The sequence below is a fragment of the Colobus angolensis genome, unplaced genomic scaffold (assembly GCF_000951035.1).
Source record: "Colobus angolensis palliatus isolate OR3802 unplaced genomic scaffold, Cang.pa_1.0 Scaffold235, whole genome shotgun sequence".
Lineage (NCBI taxonomy): Eukaryota > Metazoa > Chordata > Mammalia > Primates > Cercopithecidae > Colobus > Colobus angolensis.
In genome coordinates this window covers 4,674,916-4,696,686 of record NW_012115544.1, presented here as the reverse complement: position 1 = coordinate 4,696,686, position 21,771 = coordinate 4,674,916, and the positions used below count along the sequence as shown (strand labels likewise).

General features: G+C 39.3%; 1 protein-coding gene across 1 annotated transcript in view; it reads left to right on the top strand.

The window, feature by feature from the left end:
• ELF2 (E74-like factor 2 (ets domain transcription factor)) overlaps positions 1-21,771 on the top strand; it is a 126,897-nt gene that overhangs the window by 36,110 nt on the left and 69,016 nt on the right. The window contains exons 2-3 of the mRNA XM_011944641.1: positions 11,982-12,066; positions 13,645-13,882. Coding sequence (XP_011800031.1) covers positions 13,811-13,882 — 72 coding nt within the window. The 5' untranslated portion in view covers positions 11,982-12,066; positions 13,645-13,810. The remainder of the gene's footprint in view (positions 1-11,981; positions 12,067-13,644; positions 13,883-21,771) is intronic.

The following is a 21,771-nucleotide window of genomic DNA, read 5'->3' as shown; positions in this document are numbered from 1 at the left end:
CGCCCGCCACCTCACCCGGCTAGTTGTTTTGTATTTTTTAGTAGAGACGGGGTTTCACTGTGTTAGCCAGGATGGTCTCGATCTCCTGACTTCGTGATCCTCCCGTCTCGGCCTCCCAAAGTGCTGGGATTACAGGCTTGAGCCACCGCGCCCGGCCAAAACTTTTTTCATTTTAAGTCTATTTTGTTTAATATTGGTATAGCTACTCCTTCTGTCTTTTGCTTATCATTTGTGTGGAATGTCTTTTTCCATTCTTTCATTTCCAATCTGTTTGTTTCTTCTTCTTCTTCTTTTTTTTTTTTTTAACTTTTAAGTTCAGGATACAAGTGCAAGTTTGTTACATAGGTAAACTTGTGTCATGGGGGTTTGTTTTACAGATTGTTTCATCACCCAGGTACTAAGCCTAGTGCCCATTAGTTGTTTTTCCTGGTTCTCTGTCTCCTCCTACCTTCCAACCACAAAACATCCCCAATGTTTGTTATTCCCCTCTATGTGTCCGTATGTTCTCATCATTTAGCTCCCACTTATAAGTGAGAACATGTGGTATTTGGTTTTCTCTAACTGTGTTAGTTTTCTAAGTATAATGGCCTTCAGATCCATCCATGTTCCTGCAGAGGCCATGATCTCATTCTTTTTTACGGCTGGATGGTATTCCATGGTGTATATGTACCACGTTTTCTTTGTCTAGCCTATCACTGATGGACATTTAGGTTGATTCCATGTCTTTGCCGTTGTGAATAGTGGTGCAGTGAACATACATATGCATGTGTCTTTATAATAGAATGATTTCTATTCCTTTGGGTATATACCCAGTAATGGGATTGCTTGGTTGAATGGTCTTTCTGTCATTAGGTCTTTGAGGAATCACACTGTCTTCCACAATGGCTGAAGTAATTTACACTCCTATCAACAGTGTATAAGCATTCCTTTTTTCTCCACAACGTCACCATTATCTGTTATTTTGTGACTTTTTAACAGTAGCCATTCTGACTGGTGTTAGATCATATCTTATTGTGGTTTTGATTTGCATTTCTTTAATGATCCGCGATGTTGAACTTTTTTTCATATGATTGCTGGCAGCATGTCTGTCTTCTTTTCAGAAGTGTCTGTTCTTGTCCTTTGCCCACTTTTTTTTTCCTTTGAGACAGTCTCGCTCTGTTGCCCAGGCTGGAGTGCAGTGGCATGATCTGGACCGCAACCTCCACCTCCTGGGTTAAAGTGATTCCCATGCCTCAGGTACCCAAGTAGCTGGAACTAGAGGCGTGTGCCACCACAGCTGGCTAATTTTTATATTATATTTTTAGTAGGGATGAGATTTCTCCATATTGACCAGGCTAATCTTGAATTCCTGGTCTTAAGTAATCTACCTGCCTTGGCCTCCCAATCCTGGTGCTTTGGGAGTGCCTGGCCTGCCCACTTTTTTATCAGGTTGTTTTTTTCTTGTATATTTGTTTAAGTTCCTTGTAGATGCTGGATATTAGATCTTTGTTGGATACATAGTTTGCAGAATTTTTCTCCATTCTGTAGGTTGCCTGTTTGTTGATAGTTTGTTTTGCCATGCAGAAGCTCTTTAGTTTAATTAGATCCTATTTGTCAATTTTTGCTTTTGTTGCAGTTGCTTTTGGTGTCTTTGTCATGAAATCCTTGCCCTTACGTATGTCCTGAATGGTACTGCCTGGGTTGTCTTTCAGGTTTTTTAGTTTTGGGTTTTACATTTAAGTCTTTTTTCTCACTTTGAAAGGATGGTTTTGTTGGATATAGGATCCTTTGTGGGCAGATTTTTTCTTTTTCTTTTTTCTTTCTTTCTTTTTTATTCCCCCCCCCTTTTTTTTTTTTTGAGATGGAGTCTCATTCTGTCACCCAGGCTGGAGTACAGTGGCACAATCTTGGCTCTCTGCAACCTCCGCCTCCTGGGTTCAAGAGATTCTCCTGCCTCAGCCGCCCGAGTAGTTGGGACTATAGGCACGCGCCACCAAGCCCAGCTAATTTTTTGTATTTGTGGTAGAGATGGGGTTTCATCATGTTGGCCAGACTGGTCTTGAACTCCTGACCTCAGGTGATCTTGCCCACCTTGGCCTCCCAAAGTGTTGGGATTACAGGCATGAGCCACTGCACTCGGCCATATTTTTTATTCATTTTTTGAAGACAGGGTTTCGCTATGTTGCACAGGCTGGGCTTGAATTCCTGGGCTTAAGTAATCCTCTCAATTCAGCCTTCTGAGTAACTGGGACAGCAGGTGCCCACTGTCTCTATTGGCTGCAGTTCTTTTCTTTTAGCAATTTGAATATATTGGCCTACTGCCTTGTGGCCTCTAAAGTTTCTGATGAGATATCTGCTGATAATCTTATTGTGTAACCCTTGCATGTGATAAATCTTTTCTCTCTTGCTACTTTCAAGCATCTCTGTGTTCAGTTTTTGAAAATTTGATTATATCATGTGTTGGTGTGGGTCTCTTCGAAGTTATCTTACTTGGAGTTCGTTGAGCTTCTTGGATGTTTTTATTAGAGTCTTTCATCAAATTTTGGAGGTTTTCAGCTAATATTTCTTCAGATATTTTCTCTGCCTCTTTTTTTTTTCTCCCTCTGAGACCCTCAAAATTCATATGTTGGTCAGCTTGATGGCATCGCACAGATCCTCTAGGTCTTTTCAGTTTTTTTTTAGTCTTTCTTTGTTTCTGTTCCTTACACTCAGTAACTTTTTAGTATCTGTCTTCAAGTTTACTGATTCTCTTCTGCTTGCTCAAATCTGCCTTTGAATTTCTCTAGTAAATTTTTCGTTTCAGTTATACTTTTCAGCTCCAGAATTTCCTTTTGGTTTCTTTTCGGATTTTCTGTTTCTTTATTGGTGTTTTAATTTTGTTCATATATTGTTTTGTTGACTTTCTCCACATCTTCCTTTAGTTCTTGGAGCATATTTAAGATAGTTGTTTTAAAGTCTTTGTGTAGTAGATTAGCCATCAGATGTTTTTCAGGAACAGTTGATTTATTTATTTTTTCCTTTGACTGGCCCATCCTTTCCTGGTTTTTTGTTTGCCTTACGAGTTTTTGGAGAAAACTGGACATTTGAATCTCATGTGTTACTCTGGAAATAGAGTCTTCTTCTTCCCCAGGATTTGCTGTTTTTTTTTTGTTTTTTTTTTATTGTCTTTGGTTCTTTAAAAAAATTTCAACCACTTTTGGGGTACATGTGATTATTGGTTACATGAATGAATGGTATAGTGGTGAAATCTGAGATTTTAGTGCACCTGTCACCCAAGTAGTGTACATTGTGCCCCATGTGTAGTCTTTTTATCTCTCACCCTCACTCCTACCCTCCCCCTTCTGAGTCTCCGTAGTCCATTATATCACTCTGTATGCCTTTGTGTACTCACAGCTTAGCTCCCACTTACAAGTGAGAGCATACGGTATTTGGTTTTTCTTACCTGAGTAACTTCACTTAGAATCATGGCCTCCAACTCCATCCAAGTTGCTGCAAAATACATGATTTTGTTCTTTTTTTATGGCTGAATAGTATTCCATGGTGCATATATACCACATGTTCTTTACTGATTGATCGACAGGCACATGGTTAGTTATAAATCTTTGCAACTGTGAATTGTGCTATAATAAACATACATGTACAGATGTCTTTTTGATATGATGACTTTTTTTTCCTTTGGGTAGATACCCAGTAGTAGAATTGCTGGATCAAATGGTAGATCTACTTTTAGTTCTTTAAGAAATCTCTGGCTGGGCGTGGTGGCTCACACCTGTAGTCCCAGCACTTTGGGAGGCCGAGGCAGGTGAATCATGAGGTCAGGAGTTCAAGACCAGCCTGGCCAAGATGGTGAAACCCCGTCTCTACTAAAAATACAAAAAAAATTAGCCGGGTGCAGTGGCAGATGCCTGTAATCCCAGCTACCTGGGAGGCTGAGGCAAGAGAATCACTTGAACCCGGGAGAAGGATGTTGCAGTGAGCCAAAATCGCGCCACTGCACTCCAGCCTCGGCAACAGAGTGAGACTCTGTCTCAACAAAAAACAATCTCCATACTGTTTTTCATAGAGGTTGTACTAATTTACATTTCCACTAGCAGTGTATCAGTGTTCCCTTTTCACCAAGTCCATGCCAATATCTATTGGCTTTTGACTTTTTAATAATGGCCATTCTTGCCAGGAGTAAGATGGTGTGTCATTTTGGGTTTAATTTGCATTTCCCTGAATGACTAGTGATGTTGAGCACTTTTTCATTTGTGTGTTGGCCAGTTGTATATCTTCTTTTGAGAAATATTTGTTCATGTCATTTTCCCACTTTTTCATGGGATTATTTTTTTTTTCTTGCTGATTTGTTTGAGTTCCCTGTGGATTCTGGACATTGGTCCTTTGTTGGATGCAGAGTTTGCAAATATTTTCTCCCATTCTGTGGGTTGTCTGTTTACTCTGATGATGATGCTGATTATTATTTTTTGCTGTACAGAAGCCTTTTAAGTTTAATTAGGTCCTATTTATTTATTTTTGTTTTAGTTGCATTTGCTTTTGGGGTCTTAGTCATGAATTCTTTGCCTAGGCCAGTGTCCAGAAGAGTTTTTTCTAGGTTATCTTCTAGGATTTTTATGGTTTTAGGTCTTAGATTTAAATCTTTGATCCATCTTGAGTTGATGTTTGTATGAGGTGAGAGATAGGGATCCAGTTTCATTTTTCTACTTGTGGCTAGCCAGTTTTCTCAGCAGCATTTATTAAATAGGGTGTCCTTTCTCCAATTTATGTTTTTCTTGCTTTGTTGAAGAGAGTTGGTTGTGGATATTTGGTTTTATTTCTGGATTCTTTAATCTGTTCCATTGGTCCACATGCCTGCTTTTATACCAGTACCATGCTATTTTGTTAACTATAGCCTGGTATAATTTGAAGTCCGATAATGTGATGCCTTCAGATTTGTTCTTTTTGCTTAGGATTGCTTTGGCTATTCAGCCTCTTTTTTGGTTTCATATGAGTTTTATGATTTTCTTTCTCTAAATCTGTGAAAAATAATGTTGCTGTTTTGATTGGATTTGTATTGAATCTGTAGATTGCTTTAGACAGTATGGTCATTTTCATGATAGGAGTATGGGATGTGTTTCCATTTGTTTGTATTATCTATGATTTCTTTCATCAGTGTTTATAGTTCTTCTTGTAGAGATCTTTCACCTCCTTGGTTAAGTACATTCCTAGGTATTTTATATAGTTTTTGCAGCTGTTATAAAATGGATTGAGTTCGTAATTTGATTCTCAGCTTGGTCATTGTTGTTGTCTAGCAGCGCTACTGATTTGTGTTCACTGACTTTGTAACCTAAGATTTTACTAAATTCACTTGTCAAATCTAGTAGTCTTTGGAGGAATCTTCAGCGTTTTTTAGGTATACGATCATATCATCAGCAAACAGCGATAGTTTGACTTCCTCTTTTCCAATTTGGATGCCCTTGATTTCTTTCTCATGCCTAGTTGCTCTGGCCAGGACTTAAAGTACTATGTTGAAAAGAAGTGATTAAAGTGAACATCCTTGTCTTATTCTAGTTCTCGGGGGGAATGCTTGCAACTTTTTCCCATTCAGTATGATGTTGGCTATGGCTTTGTCATATATGACTTTTATTATTTTGAGATAATTCCCTTCTGTGCCTTGTTTGTTGGGTGTTTTTATCATAAAGGGATGCTTGATTTTATTGAATGTTTTTTCTGCATCTATTGAAACAATCATGTGGTTTTTGTTTTTAATTGTTTATGTGATATATCACATTGATTGACTTGCATATGTTAAACCATCCCTGCATTCTTGGGATTAAACCCACTTGATGATGGTGTGTTATCTTTTTGATGTGCCATTTGATTTGGTTAGCTAGTATTTTGTTTAGGATTTTCACATCTGTCTTCATCAGGTATATTGGTCTGTAGTTTTCTTTTCTTTTTGTTGTATCTTTTCCTGGTTTTGGTATCAGGGTGATACTGACTTCATAGAATGAAGAACAGGTTGATTCCTTGATATGGTGCTGTCCCCCTTCCCTAGGAGTAGAAGTCCCTGAGAGCCAGACGACTGTGAGTACTGCTGCTCCTCTGGGTCTAGCTGCCCAGTGGGGCTGCCACATTCCAGGCTGATTCTGGGGAATGTCTGCAAGGGATCCAGTGATATTATCTGTCCTCAGGTCTCCCAGCAATGTGTGCCAGCATGAACTCTCATAGAGGTAACAGGGGAATGACATACATTGTGAGATTCCTTGGTTGTAAATAGCCATAGTATGTTGTCTTTCTTAAATGCTGGTTGTAGTATTAATAAACTGGTCATGTGGACAGACTCCGGACATCCTGGTTAGCCAGGGTACTGCTGACAGTGCTGATAGCTGAGGTCGTTCATAAGTTTTCTTCTTCCTGGGTGCAATGTTCTTTTACCTGTAGATGCTGTAATAAACTGTGTCTATTGGCCTCCAGCCAGGAGGTGCTGCGTGCAAAAGAGTGCCAGCTGTGGTTGAAGTGGTGGGATTTGTGCTTGTCCTATGTTACCCATGGGAAGTATTTTGGTTTATCAGATGATGGGTGAGGCCATAGGGCTCCCAAAAGTTTCTGTCTTTTGTGTTAACCTACCAGGGCAGGTGGAGGGGCAAAGCCAGGTGGGGGCTTGGTCAGGCAGGCCTGCTCTTTGGCTCTGCATGTGTGGTGTAAGCACAGACCCATGTTGGGCTTTTGGAGCCATACCCTGGCCACTGGGGTAATGTTTCAGGAAAGAGCTTAGCTACCTCTACTTCACAGAAGAGTTCATGCAGGGAGTGGGGAGTAGCAGGTGGGAGTAAGTCTCATTCAGCTCCTACACACTTGGCAAGGCAGGTCTCTCACTCACAGTGTTCACTAGCAGCAGCTAACTAAATTCCAAGCTGTTTATATACAGGAACCTCAGCTTTCAGGCCATGCTGCCCCTTTTCTTCCACTGGCAATGCCAGAGCACCCAGCTCCTGTGCCTGTGGTTACAGCACACTTCCCATTCGTCCACCCAGTTCAGGCCAAGGCAGTTCATCCCCACTGGAGATTATATTTTGAATTTCAAATTGGGAGCTTCTTTCAACCTGCAACCACTGCCTGAGTTAGTTGGCAGAACTTTGAACTCCCCTGTGACAGAATCAGGAATAGCTTCCCTTGGTTTGCGTTGGAGACTGGGAATACACAAAAGGCTCTTCCTGCTCCTGGTCCTACTTGTATATTCTCCACCGCTCCCTATATCAGTTTGAGCACTGGGTGGGGTTAAGGCCTTCCCCTGTGGGCTGGTTTTCCAGTTTTCATAGTGGGGGTGTATACTCTGGAGGTAATCGCTCTCTCTCTCATACTCTGGGGACTTACAGTTTTTTACCTGGCTCATGGTGTAGACTGCAGCCCGCCCCTTCTTTCAAAGGATCTGTGATTTCTTTCCATTTTTCTGTTAAGTTCCTGTATTGCTTCTTTGAAAAAAGTTCACAGTTCGAGTCTCTGCCCACTATTTTTTCTTTCCAAGTGGGAGAGGCATGCCAACACTACCTCCAATCTGCCATCTTTGGGAGGGCGGGATTTTTTTTTTTTTTTAATTAAAGTTTAAATTTTTGTAGGCTGACTCTGTGGCAAGGATCAGCCTAAGGTGTATTTAAGGTCTTCTCAGGTCTTTTCTGAGCCTGGGCTTGTGTGGCCACTTTCTACATTTTTCCATATATATAGTTTTTGAATGTCCTAGTCTTTATTTTATTTTATTTTTTATTTTGAGACAGAGTCTTACTCTGTTGCCCGGGCTGGAATGCAGTGGCTCAATCTTGGCTCACTGCAACCTCCGCCTCCTGGGCTCAAGCCCCTGCCTCAGCCTCCCGAGTAACTGGGATTACAGGCGCCCACCACCACGCCTGGCTAATTTTTGTATTTTTAGTAGAGACGGGGTTTCACTATGTTGGCCAGGCTAGCCTTGAACTCCTGACCTCAAGTGATCTGTTTACCTTGGCCTCCCAAGGTGCAGGGATTGCAGATGTGAGCCACCGCGCCCAGCCAAATGTCCTAGTGTTTAATGTGTGGCTCTCAAAAGGGAAAAAAGAGTAACATGGGGTTTGCTGGCCTTTTAAGTCCCCTAGAAGTGACTTCAGCCAGAGGGGGAGAGGCTTAACAATAATATCTACTCATTTCTTTGTGTGCTCCTCTGTGATCAGAAGCAGTAATCAGTGATCAGAGCACAGATCCCTGATATTTGGAAAATAGTCCTTTTTGCTTACCATGGCCATCACAAGTTGCATGCACACTGTTCCAGGAACACATGCACAGCTGTCTACCCTCGAGTTGGGGGATGGGTAGCTGATTCTGTGCTGAGAGCTAGAATGACCGAAATTAACCACAATTTATTGTCCAAGCCTTCCCTTGGAGGTTGCAAGCCTTTAGTATCTTCCAGAGTTCCAAAATAATTACATTAGGTAGAGTCTGCCAGTGCAATTGTTGTCTAGATAGGGATACAGATTCCTGGTATATCCTACTCCATCATCTTCTGAGAATCCTCCAGCCTGGATTCATTCTTGGTTTCTTTCTTTCTCTCATACTAATCAGTCCACATCAATTTTGCTTGTAAATGTCATCCTTTTATCTGCAAAATATATCTAAAGATTGACTACTTTTTTTTTTTTTTTGAGACAGGGTCTCACTCTGTCGCCCAAGCTGGAGTGCAGTGGTGAGATCTTGGATCACTGCAGCTTCAACCTGCCCAGCATCCCGAGTAGCTGGGACAAAGGGGTGTGCCATCATGCTTGGCTATGATCACTTTTCACTACCTCCAGAACTACCACTCTGGTCCCAGCCAGTATCACTTCTCATCTCAATTATAGGTTGGTGCAAAAGTAGTTTGCATTACATTAAAAGTAATGGCAAAACTGCAATTACTTTTGCACAACATATATTATTGTAGCCTGCTGACACCTGTTTCTGCTCTTGTTCCCTTGTCTGTTCTCAACCCAGCATCTGAATGATCCTTATAATAATCAGATCATCTTTTTGTGTAAAACCTTCCTTCCCTCTGAAGTCAAAGTCCTCACAGGGCACCTACTTGGCTCCCTTCCCTTTCTGTCGACACTCTTCAACTATTCTTTCTTCCTTTTGTTCATTTCACTTCAGCTGTATTGGGTCCCCTTGCTGATCCTTTAACTAGTCAGGCATACATCCTCTTGAGGGTGTTGAATTTCTTTTGATTAGAAGGCTCTTCCCCCAGGCATTGCCACAACTCACTTCTACTTTTGGGTTTTTACTCTTATGTCACTTTTTTAGTGAGTCCTTATCTGACCACTCAATCTGAATTGGCAACTCTCCCTGCCATATAATCCCTGTCTCTGGTTAATTTAACTCCTTAGCCTTCAGCATCATCTACACGTATGGTATACTATTTTATTTTTTTCTCTCTCCTCTGCAGTATAAGATCCATAAAAACAGGGACTTTGCCTTTATTCATTACTGGACCCAGGCACCTAAAATTGTGCTGTCGTATAATAGTGCTCATTTAGTATTTGTTGTGTGATTGAATTAATGAGTGGAGTGCTTGGGTTATCCTGGCATCAATGCTTAGTATTTATGTATACCTTATCTAATTTCAGTGAAGTAGAGGCAATAAAACATCTAGTAGGCAAATCTGGAAGAGAGATTTGAGTGAAGCTGTAGGAGTTTTCATACCTTAGAAAGAGTGTAAACAATCTGAAGAGAAAAGGACTAGGGATGGGATCTTGGAAACACCCACCTGTAAGGGTTGACCAGAGAGCAGCACTGCCCTAAGACTTCGCCAACTGGGAACAAAAGACCTATGCTTTAAAGGTCCTCATATGGTCTTCCTCCAGAAGCTACACCCGTGCCCATAGAGTGAAGACTTTGTGGGGGCCAAGGTGGCTAGTCCACCTGGTCTCTTTCTAGATCAATCCTTGAATATTTGATCCTAGAATTTCCTGCCCATGTGTCCCTTCACAACTCTCTTCTCTGATTCTCTCCTCTCTTGACTGTACAACATGTATGGGATCCCCTGTGTTTAAGGGATGGCCAAGGAGCAGCTGTTTGCAGTCCTGTGACCAGAGCTTGGACCTGTAGGCTTTATATCTGTGTGCATATGAAGTCCTTCGTAGTATAAAGTGGAGCTAAAGGTGGGAAGAGAAAAGGAGTTGGCTGCAGACAAGAGGAAGGGATATGGACTTTCCTTCCTATGTCCCTACATAACATTAAGGGAGCCTGAGAACTCAGAAATAGAACTTGGCCTTTCAGGTTGTTATTAGTCAAGATAGGAGGAGGGAATAATAATTTAACAGCTTGATTTAGAACTTTTAAAAATATTTAGACACATGGTGTGTAGGCTTCCATTTGTACTCTTGTCCCAGTCTCCTTGAAAATGAGGGTTGAGCCTGCAAGGGGGAATTGAAAGGGAGTAGCCGGAGAGGGAAAAGATAAATTCAAGATAGAGTTTCAAGAAGGGAGTGATTAACAGTGTCAGATGCTTCAGAGGCATCAAGTCCTATGAAGAGAGAAATGTATCCATTGGATTCTGCAAGCGGAATTTAGTAAAAGTTTCAGTTGAGTGGGGATGGATGCCAAACTTTGATAGAAGGAGGAGTACTTGAGAAATTAGAAAGGGGAGACAGAGTATAAAAGATTTTCTTATCTAGAAACTTACCTGAGAAAGGAAGGAACTGGAGCAGTAGCTGGAAGGGTATGCAGGATTATGGAAGAGGACTTTTCCTTTGTTTTTGTTTTTGTTTTTGAGACAGGATCTTGCTCTGTCACCCAGGCTTGAGTGCAGTGGCAGGATCACGGCTCACTGTAACCTCAACCTCCTGGGCTCAAGCGGTCCTCCCATCTCAGCCTCCCAAATAGCTGGGACTACAGGTTTGCACCACCAGGCCCGGCTAAGTTTTTATTTTTTGTAGAGACAGGGGTTTCCCTATGTTGGCCAGGCTGGTGTGGAGCTCCTGGGCTCAAGTGATCCTTCTGCTTCCCTCTCCCAAAGTGTTGGGATTACAGGCCTGAGCCACCTTGCCCAGTCAACTTTTCTACTTTTAAGATGACAGGATCTTGCAAATGCTTATATGTTGAGGGAAAGGAGCCCAATGGTAGTAAGAGAAGGTTAAGGAAAAAGGGAATAATTGATGGAACAAGGCCTACGATCAAGTGCTTAAGTCAATTGCTTAAGTCAAGTGCTTAAGTCTTTAAGCCTTTGAAAGAAGGAGGACTATTTGAGGAGGCTTGGGAGTTAGAAGTAGGGCTTGGGATGTTTGGATGGGTGCTGATGCTAAGTCGGTGGGGTGAGATAGCAGGAACATGTCTAATAGTGACTCAGGAGGCTGAGGTGGGAGAATCACCTGAGGCCAGGAGTTCAAGATCAGACTGGGTAACACAGCAATATCTTATCTTTAAAAATAAAAGTTAAAAATAAATACTGACCTGAGCATGGTGGCATATGCCTGTAGTCCCAGCTCCTCAGGAGGCTGAGACAGAAGGATAGCTTGAGCCCAGGAATTTGAGGCTGCAGTGAGCTGTGATCTCACCTCTGCGATCCAGCCTTGGTGACAAGAGTGAGACCCCAACTCTAAAAATTTTTATAGTAGTTTTTTGGGCTAGTCTTACTTTTCAAATTTGATTTTATACTCCTGGGGAGCAGAGGTTATACCTGTAACCACTTAGTAAGAACCTGTTATTAGAACTTGCCTAATGGAGGAAAAAAAACACAAGAACCTGTTTGAAATGCAGCCCATAATATGGAGCATAGGCTTCATACGTTGGTTCTGTCCTCACTCAATAGTTGTTTTGTAGTGGTGAGTTAAAATTTAAAGTTTGAGAAAAGCTCTGATTTCTCAAAAACCTAGAAATAATTTATTATATTCCTTATATGAATGTGTGACATATGGCTTTGGAAGTGATTTGTTTTATTACGTATTTTCTATCTCAGACACATCTATTTGAGCATAGTGCTTTTTAATATAATTATATTAATACTGTCTTTTTTCCCCTCCCGCTGGTAGTTCCAAAGAACTACTGGTTCAGATTTTACCTCTTCCGAAGTTGTGAAAACAGTGAAGGATGCTTAGACTACTTAACATACAAACTGTAAGTAACATTTATTTCTGCTATTATTATATATATTGGGAATAGTTATTTATATTACCTTATATGGTGATAGTATGATGGGACTGTGGAATTTTATCAATTTTTCTTCTTAAGATACAAAGACTTTCTATTCCATTTTATGTTTGTAAGATCAAAAAGGAGGCTAATAGTACTGATCAGTAGGATGAAATTTCTGCTTTTTTTCAGGTATTTCATTTTTCTAGAAGTTTCTGGAAATTCTTTATTTTATTTCCATATCTGTATGATGGCAGCAGGCAAACATAATACAAGGGCATAATATTAATGGAATGATTTATGGGAACTGTATACTTTCTCTTCAAATATGCTCGATTTTTCTGCATTCTTTTTGACATGAAAAATTCTGTTAGTAATAAATCTCCATACTTCCTCTGTATGAAAATTTTCGCATAAATGAAATCAAATAAAAAGTAACTTTTTAGGAATAATTTAATGCATAAATCCAGATGATGTAGGAAGGGGAAAAAATGTAAGAGGTTAAGAAATTACTTGAAACCATTTGCTAAATTGCATCTTGAACTAATATCAAAATAATTGAGGAAAAGTATGACAGAACTAATATCAAAACAATTGAGGAAAGTATGATAAAATAATACCAAAGGCATTCCAAGTGGTAACTACTTTAATTTTAAACTACTTTATTTGAAAATATAAGCAATTCAAATTAATCTGTCTTACATACAGTTCCTGTATTCATAGTGTATTCAAAGTGTGAATACAAAATGAGATTGCTGCCATAAGCAAAAAGACAGTTCTGATTGTTCAAACAAACAAACCAGATGGGGCAAAGAAGAAGAATGAAATATTTAAGAATCAGTAATCTTTTAATTTGTTAAATAGGCAAATCGGTTTCAACGTTTTCTCAGTCTGGCACATTTTATATGTTAAATGAATAAGAGATCTTTAACATTTCTGGAAACTAACATATTTCAGGAATAAAACAACATCTTTATAAAGGGAGAAAGTTACAACTTTTTTTTTTTTTTTTGAGATGGAATCTCTCTCTGTCGCCAGGCTGGAGTGCAGTGATGTGATCTTGGCTCACTGCAACCTCCGCCTCTTGGGTTCAAGTGATTCTCCTGCCTCAGTCTCCTGAGTAGCTGGGACTACAGGCACACTCCACCACGCCCAGCTAATTTTTGTATTTTTAGTAGAGATGGGGTTTCACCATGTTGGCCAGGATGGTCTCGATCTCTTGACCTCATGATCTGCCTGCCTCGGCTTCCCAAAGTGCTGCAATTACATGTGTGAACCACCGTGCCTGGCACAGTTATAACATTTTATTTCCTAGAATATGAATATCGTAATACTACCTATGTACAATTGCTTGTTAAGAACTTATTCAGTATGTTCATGAACTTGATTACTAACTCTTAAGAGGTAGAATGTTCATTACTGCCCTCTTTTGACACAGGGATATAGAAGCCTATCTGCTTTTTCTTAGTTCAGGGTTAAAATTAGATTGCAAAATAAGTTATACTTTATTTATGTCTTTCCTGTAATTTTTAAAATAACTTTTCAAATTCTTCCTCTTTTTAGGGTCTCTGGTTAATCATCTTTAGAAGACTGGATTTCTGGATATCTACTGCACTCCATCTCTATTGACTTTTAAAACATGATAATGCAAACCTATAACACTGGCAACCATCAATGAACCTTTAATTTCATTGATTAATAGCGTTTGAAGCTTCCTCAGGGAATAACAATGACATCAGCAGTGGTTGACAGTGGAGGTACTATTTTGGAGCTTTCCAGCAATGGAGTAGAAAATCAAGAGGTTAGGCATTCAATGAATTAAGTTTCTATTTTCTTCATAGAAATTTGTGCATGAACTAATTTTGAAATTAATAGGAAACAGATATTTGAGAGTAGAAATGTACAAAGCATGAAATTATACATGTACATGTCGTGTATCCTTATAATTTAGGTAATAGAAGGTTAAGGAAGGTACTGCAGAGCTCACGTGAATTGTTGGAACATACATATATTAGAATGAACTTGGAGGGAGAAAACAAATGGAAAGAACACTATAGTATTAGTTGAGAGTTAAATTTAAATCCCTGATAAAACCCATTGTCTTGGATTATGATGTAGGTATATACTATGCCCAAATACCTAAATTAGATTCATTCTACGTTAGAATTTTGTATGTGCTTTACTTATTATCTTTGTTTCTTGATTATTGTATATCTTAATCAGTGTGGAGATCCATTGTATTTTAATCTCATATCAACACTTACGAATTTAGATAATTAGAAAATGAATTCACGTTTTGAAATTTTATGTATGTAGAATTTTGAATCATTAGCATATTTGGTTATTTTGTTATTGATAACATTGAAGAATTAGATGAGAATAAAAAATAACAGTACTAGAAATATAGGGGCTTCCAGGTCCTGGCTTCTATTCTCAGCATTCAGTGAAGAGTGAATATTGGGGCCGGAGGTGGTGGCTCACGCCTGTAATCCCAGCACTTTGGGAGGCCGAGGTGGGTGGATCACCAGGTCAAGCATTTGAGACCATCCTGGCTAACACTGCGAAATCCTGTCTCTACTTAAAATATAAAAACTGGCCGGGTGCGGTGGCTCACACCTATAATCCCAGCACTTTGGGAGGCCGAGGTGGGTGGATCACCAGGTCAAGCATTTGAGACCATCCTGGCTAACATGGTGAAACCCCGTCTCTACTAAAAATAAATTTAAAAAAATTAGCCGGGCGCAGTGGCAGGCGCCTGTAGTCCCAGCTACACGGGAGGCTGAGGCAGGAGAATGGTGTGAACCCGGGAAGCGGAGCTTGCAGTGAGTGGAGATTGTGCCAGTGCACTCCAGCCTGGGCGACAGAGCAAGACTTCGTCTCAAAAAAAAAAAGTGAATATTGGAAGGGATCTAAATTATAATTCAACAGTGCTGTCATAATAACCGATAATATTTGTTCAGAGCTGAGGTGGGGAAATGGAGAGTTTTCTATATTTAAAAAAAAAAAATCTGTTTTCTCTATTTTCTGTGAAAGATGCTGCGTTACTCATGCTTGCTAACAGTAAAACGGTATAATGGCATGCTTGAGAAACAAGTTAGGACATTAGTCTTTGTGTTCTGTAGTCTGGAATCTTTTTTTTTTTTTGCCTCCTTGGTGTCTGCTCATTTTTCTAAGATGTAGATCAGCTGTGGGCAAATTCGCTGGGAATAGGATAGTGAAGGTCTTCCTTTTCTTTTCTCAGTGGACTCAAAAACTCTTGTGTTTCTTTTGTATTCAGATCCAAAACTGGTGCAAAGTCCATTAAGAGAAGCCACAGCTACAGAACATACTTTCTTCCCATAGTCAATGTCTTATTTCTTCCCTCGAGATTCACTTTCTGTATGATCACCTCCAGGAATGACTCACCGAAGACATTACGGATTGGGGAACTGCCATCTCCTCCTAGATTAGCCAGACTAAATATTGCTTTTTCCTCAAATGCTTTCTCCTGCCATATAGTTTTGCTCTGTTTTAACCCTATGAGGGGAGCCACCAAAAACAATAGGCAGACTATCTTTACCTTGTGTTGATTAAAAGGTATCATTAATATGGGGGAAATGAGGACAAACAGTTTGTTTCTGGAATACTTCTTATATTTTTCTTCTTTACATGGAACTTCAGTGTTCACAGCCAGGAGAACTTATTATCGTGGAAGAAAGAATCTCATAAATTAAATGACTTTACCAAGTTATTATTGACTAGTGATTTATGTGGTAGTTTTATAGGGTGATCACATTTTATAAAGTAAGTCAGAAGAAGACTATATCCTTAATGAGCATGTCAGGTAGTATGTCCCCAGAGTAGGGCAAACTATTCTGGGGAGTTTTTTGTTTATGCTACGTAAGTGGCCACTTATTTTCATTTGTGTTTTCCTTTGACAAATATTAATTCACCACTTAACTGTCGTTATCAAGTGTTTTTCTAGGCACTGGGGATAAATATTTCATAAATGTTATGAAAAATAATTCAGGACTAGAGTTGGATAGAGAAGTTGGTAGGGAGTACTTTAATTAGGGCAGCCAAGGAAGGCTTCACCAAAATGGTGAAGTTTAGTTTAGAGCTAAATGAAGTGAGGGGTGGGGCAATAGAAATATCTAGGGGAAGAGAATTGCAGGAAGAGAGAAAAGCCACTAATACTGGAAACATGGTTTGATTTTACAAAGGGAGATTTGAGGATGGTGGTATTCGAAAGATAGATTTTTGTCTTAGGAGAAGCTTTTCAGGAATGTTTCATTCATATATATATATAATAGTATATGTATAATAGTATATATATTCTAAAATGTAGAATGGGATGAAAACTGACCTGTCAAAATTTTGTAATCAGAGTCCCAGAACCTGAAGAAAAAATAAATATTTAAAAAGTGGTAGGTATCTGGAGTTTTATTATCACTATTTTTAGGCTTTCTTTGTAACTTTTCCCCTGATTGTAAAAGTAATACATTTAATACAATTAGGATTATTCTATTTCTGAAAATGTCACAAAATAGTAAACTATAATGAGTATAGTTGCAAAAATTATTTTTCAAAATAATATATAAAATGTAGTCATATATTTAAAAATGCAAACTACCAAATATGACTTAAATATATTCTGATAATTTAATAATTTAATATTAAGAGAAGTATTGGGCCTGGTGTGGTGGCTCATACCTGTAACCCCTACACTTTGGGAGGCCAAGGCGGGATGATCACTTGAGGACAGTAGTTCAAGACCAGCCTCAGACACACAGGGCAGCCCCATTTCTATATTGGGGAGACTAAGGCAGGTGGATTTCTTGAGCTCAGGACTTCAAGACCAGCCTGGGCACTGTGGCAAAACCCTATCTCTACCCAGGCATGGTGGCATGTACCTGTAGTCCCAGGTACTTGGGAGGCTGAAGTGGGAGGATTGCTTGAGCCTGGGAGGTAGAGGTTGCAGTGAGCCGTAATGGTGCCACTGCACTCCAGCCTGGGTGACAAACAAAAACAATGAAAAAACAAAAAAGCAAAACCAAAAAACTAGCAGTCAAATCTAGCAGTGTATAAACGGTAGAATGCCATAACCAATTTTTTTTAATCCCATGAAGGTAAGTTTAATGACTCAAGTAATTCACCATATCAACAGAGTGAAAGAGAAAAATTAGGTGATTATATCAGCAGTTAAAGAAAACCCATTTGCCAAAATTTAACACCTATTAATTATACAAACTCTCTAAACAAGGAATAAAAGGCAATTTTCTCAGCCTGGTGAAGTCAATCTGTGAAAAACCCACAGCCAACATCATACTTAATGGTTGAGAGCAAGGCAACCATCTTTATTCAACATTGCACTGGCAACATTACTACAAGGCAGCAAGAAAAATAAAAGACTCACAGCTTTGACAAGTAGTAGTAAAACTGTCTTTATTTCTAGATGATATAACTGTGTACCTAGAAATTCCTAAGAAATCGACACAACTATTAGAACTAATAAATTTAGAATAGCCAGAGGATATGAGGTGAGTGTATAAGAATCAATTATTTATATATACTAGCAATATACAATTGGAAACTGGAGCAGTACTATTTAATGGAGCATCAAAAAGCAGCTGGGTTCCCTGGCATGTGCATATAGTCCCAGCTGCTCTAAAGGCTGAGGTGGGAGGCTTACTTGAGCCCAGGAGTTCAGGTGCAGCTCAAGCAAGATAGTGAACTCCCTGTCTTAAGAAAAAAAAAAAAAAAATGGTAAAAGTTTAATGAAATATATAAAAGACCTCTGTACAGTGAATTATAAATACTGTTGAGACATATTAAAGACCTGAATAGACAGATGTACCAAGTTTATGGATTGGAAGATATACTGTGGTTAAGAACAAAGTTGAAGGGCTTACACATCTGATTTAAAGACTTTCTATAAAGCAGCAGTAATTGAGGCAGTATTGGTGTGCCAACAGACGTGTAGATCAATGGAACATTAAATACATATAAAAATGCTCAATGTTATTAACCATCAGGGAAATGTAAATTAAAACTACAAGATGATCCTACAAAACACACAGAACGAAGAAAATTGATAAGAATAATACCACATATTGGAAAGGATAAGGAGCAGCTAGACCTCTCATACATTGCTTATAAGAATGTAGGCCGGGCACGGTGGCTCACGCCTGTAATCCCAGCACTTTGGGAAGCCGAGGCGATCACGAGGTATCACGAGGGATCACGAGGTCAGGAGATTGAGACCATCCTGGCTAACGCAGAGAAATCCTGCCTCTACTACAAATAAAAAAATTAGCCGGGCGTGGTGGTGGGCACCTGTAGTCCCAGCTACTCGGAAGGCTGAGGCTGGAGAATGGCGTGAACAGGGAAGACAGAGCTTGCAGTGAGCCGAGAGTGAGCCACTGTACTCCAGCCTGGGCAACAGAGCAAGACTTCTTACCCCCCCCGAAAAAAAAGTAAAATAATCACTTTGGAAAATTATTTGAGTACTTTCAAAATTAAATGTACAATTGCCATATGATCTGGTAATTTGACTCTTAGGTAAATATGGAATGGAATGGAAAGGAAGGGAAGCCAAGACCAGGGATGTTCATAGGAGCATTATAGCCATATGAAGACAGGCAAATGGATAAGCAATTGATATATCTACAATAGAATTTTCAACAATAAAGGGAAATGAACTATTGATACATGCAGCAATGTGTATAAATATCAGCAGTAAAGAAGTTGGGCACAAAAGAGAACTGTTGATTTCAATATAAAATTTGAGAAAAGGCAGATCTGTAGGGATAGAAATCTATAGGGATAGATCAGTGGTTGCCTAGGTCTGGGTGTATGTGTGTGTGTGCATGCACATGTGGTGGTGGGGATTGACGGGTAAAGTAGGTATGAGGGAACTTTCCGGAGTGATGGAAATATTCTATTTCTTGACTGTGATGGTAGTTACAGGGATGTTTACATTTGCGAAAATTCATTAGAAAAATAAAAAGATTTTCATCTGGTGAGGCAGATTCTCCAAGTTTTATATTTTGCGAATGGATTCCTTTTTAAAGTTGTCAAATTACCGGTTATTGGCTTTATGTTTTTTTTGTTTTGTTTTGTTTTGGTTTTTGTACCAATTGTTATTTTTAAATGAAAAAAAGTATTTTGATGTTTTTTAGTTATCAGGATCATTGTAAAAAACAATAAACTCGGCCGGGCGCGGTGGCTCAAGCCTGTAATCCCAGCACTTTGGGAGGCCGAGACGGGCGGATCACGAGGTCAGGAGATCGAGACCATCCTGGCTAACTCGGTGAAACCCCGTCTCTACTAAAAAATACAAAAAAACTAGCCGGGCGAGGTGGCGGGCGCCTGTAGTCCCAGCTACTAGGGAGGCTGAGGCAGGAGAATGGCGTGAACCCGAAAGGCGGAGCTTGCAGTGAGCTGAGATCTGGCCACTGCACTCCAGTTTGGGAGACTCCGTCTCAAAAAAAAAAAAATAAATAAATAAACTCAGACATAGTGAGAAAATGAAAGTCCATCTTTTGTCTGCTCACCTCTCTCAGCAGGTTAATAATTTGAGGTGTATTTTTTCCAGACTTTTAAATGTATATGTAAAATAAATATATAAGTGGAATCAGACAACAGTACTATTCTATGGCTGATTTTCCTCTTCCTTCCACTGCCACTTGTTTGTATCATGCATATTTTTCCAAGCTAGTATATAGCTCTAACTGCCTTAATTGTTTAATTGATGCTGAATAGTTTCTCATTGTATGGATGTTTGTTAGTATGGGTGTATGTTTTCTATCTATCTCTTTTTTTTCTTGGCATTATGAACATCTAGCTTAGGGGACTTGTCTTAAAACTGGGTTTGCATAGCAAGTGCATCATTATTTATTCTAGTGATGTATTTATTTGGAGTGGGTTCTGGGGTTAAACCATGGAGAGGTAGGGGAGATGAGTCCTCCCTAAAGCCTGCCAAATGGTATTTTTCAGTTTTGATAAGATTTTTGAAGGTGATCTTACTCTACCGCAAAAGAGAAAATGTGGAACAAATTTATGTACTTTTAACATACTCCTGAATTTTATTATCTTTCTGTATATTTCTAAAGTACATTGAGAAAAGGATTACAGGCCGGGCGCGGTGGCTCAAGCCTGTAATCCCAGCACTTTGGGAGGCCGAGACGGGAGGATCACCAGGGCAGGAGATCGAGACCATCCTGGCTAATACGGTGAAACCCCGTCTCTACTAAAAAATACAAAAAACTAGCCGGGCGACGAGGTGGGCGCCTGTAGTCCCAGCTACTCGGGAGGCTGAGGCAGGAGAATGGCGTAAACCCGGGAGGCGGAGCTTGCAGTGAGCTGAGATCCGGCCACTGCACTCCAGCTTGGGCGGCAGAGCAAGACTCCGTCTCACAAAAAAAAAAAAAAAAAAAAAAAAAAAAGAGAGAGAGAGAAAAGGATTACAATACCACTGCTTTCAGTCATTTCATTGTACTTGTCTTTGGAAACTTCTGATACCTGGAGAGCAATGACTGAGTGCATATAAAAGCACTTTCTAGGTAAACACTGCAGCATTGCACTTGTCTTGCCTCTTTAAACTAAGAATCTCTCTCCTTAAATGGAAGTTTTTGAGATCACTGTTAGTACTTAGAGTAGGGTTGCCAGATAAAATACAGGATGTCCAGTTAAATTTGACTTTCAGATAAACAACAAATGACTTTTTACTTTAAGTATGTCCCAAATATTGCATGGGACATTCTTACAGTTATTATTCAGTGTTTCTCTGAAATTCAAATTTAACTGTGTTTCCTGTATTTTTTTTTATTTGTACCCTAGCTTGTAGGGAATTAGACAGCTTGTGCCAAGATCCATGGTGACTTGAGCAAAGTAATGCTAAGTAAAATAACCTTTTACATGTGTTATTTTTACTATTTTATTTTTAAGCAAAGACTCCTGGTTTCTTCTCTTCTATCGCCTTTTCTCCCATAAAAATAGCTACTCTTCTACATAGTACAAGGCAATAATTATCTGAATAGCTGCATGCAGTGTCCTCTGGTCTCTATCATTTGGCAGAAAAAAGGCTCATGAGGTTACTTGCCTCCATAGATGAGCAAATGTTGAACTTATATATACCTGTTAATATTAAGATTTGTTGATTTTATTATTCTTTGAGTCAAGCTACAAATATGTGTATTTAAATGCCACTTTAGTTTATATGAAGCATGTGTTATTGAGGAGGATATAAAAATTGACTATGATATAACCCTTGCTCTCAAATATCCTAATAGCCAGTCAAAGAGTTGTATATGTAAATACATAATTATAATGTGGGACAATAAACAGTGGTAATATTACGCAAACAACTTGTTCTATAAATACGTAGGATAGAAAAATTAATTCAGATTGGAGGATTATAGAAGATTCCCTGGCACTTGATGAAAAGCCTTTAGTAGATGAAAAGGATTTGGACAGATGTGAAGGCTACAAAGTAACATGAACAAAAGTCTTGGAAATGTTCACATTTAGGAATTAGAAGCAATGCCACTAATCAATTTATGTTAAGTAATGTAGGGAAATAAGGTAGGAAGGTGGTATATTAGTTTCCTGGGGTTGCTGTAACAAAGTACTGTAAACTAGGTTGCTTAAACAACAGAAATTTATTGTGTTACAGTTCTGGAGGCCAGAATTTAGGAATCAAGGTGTTGA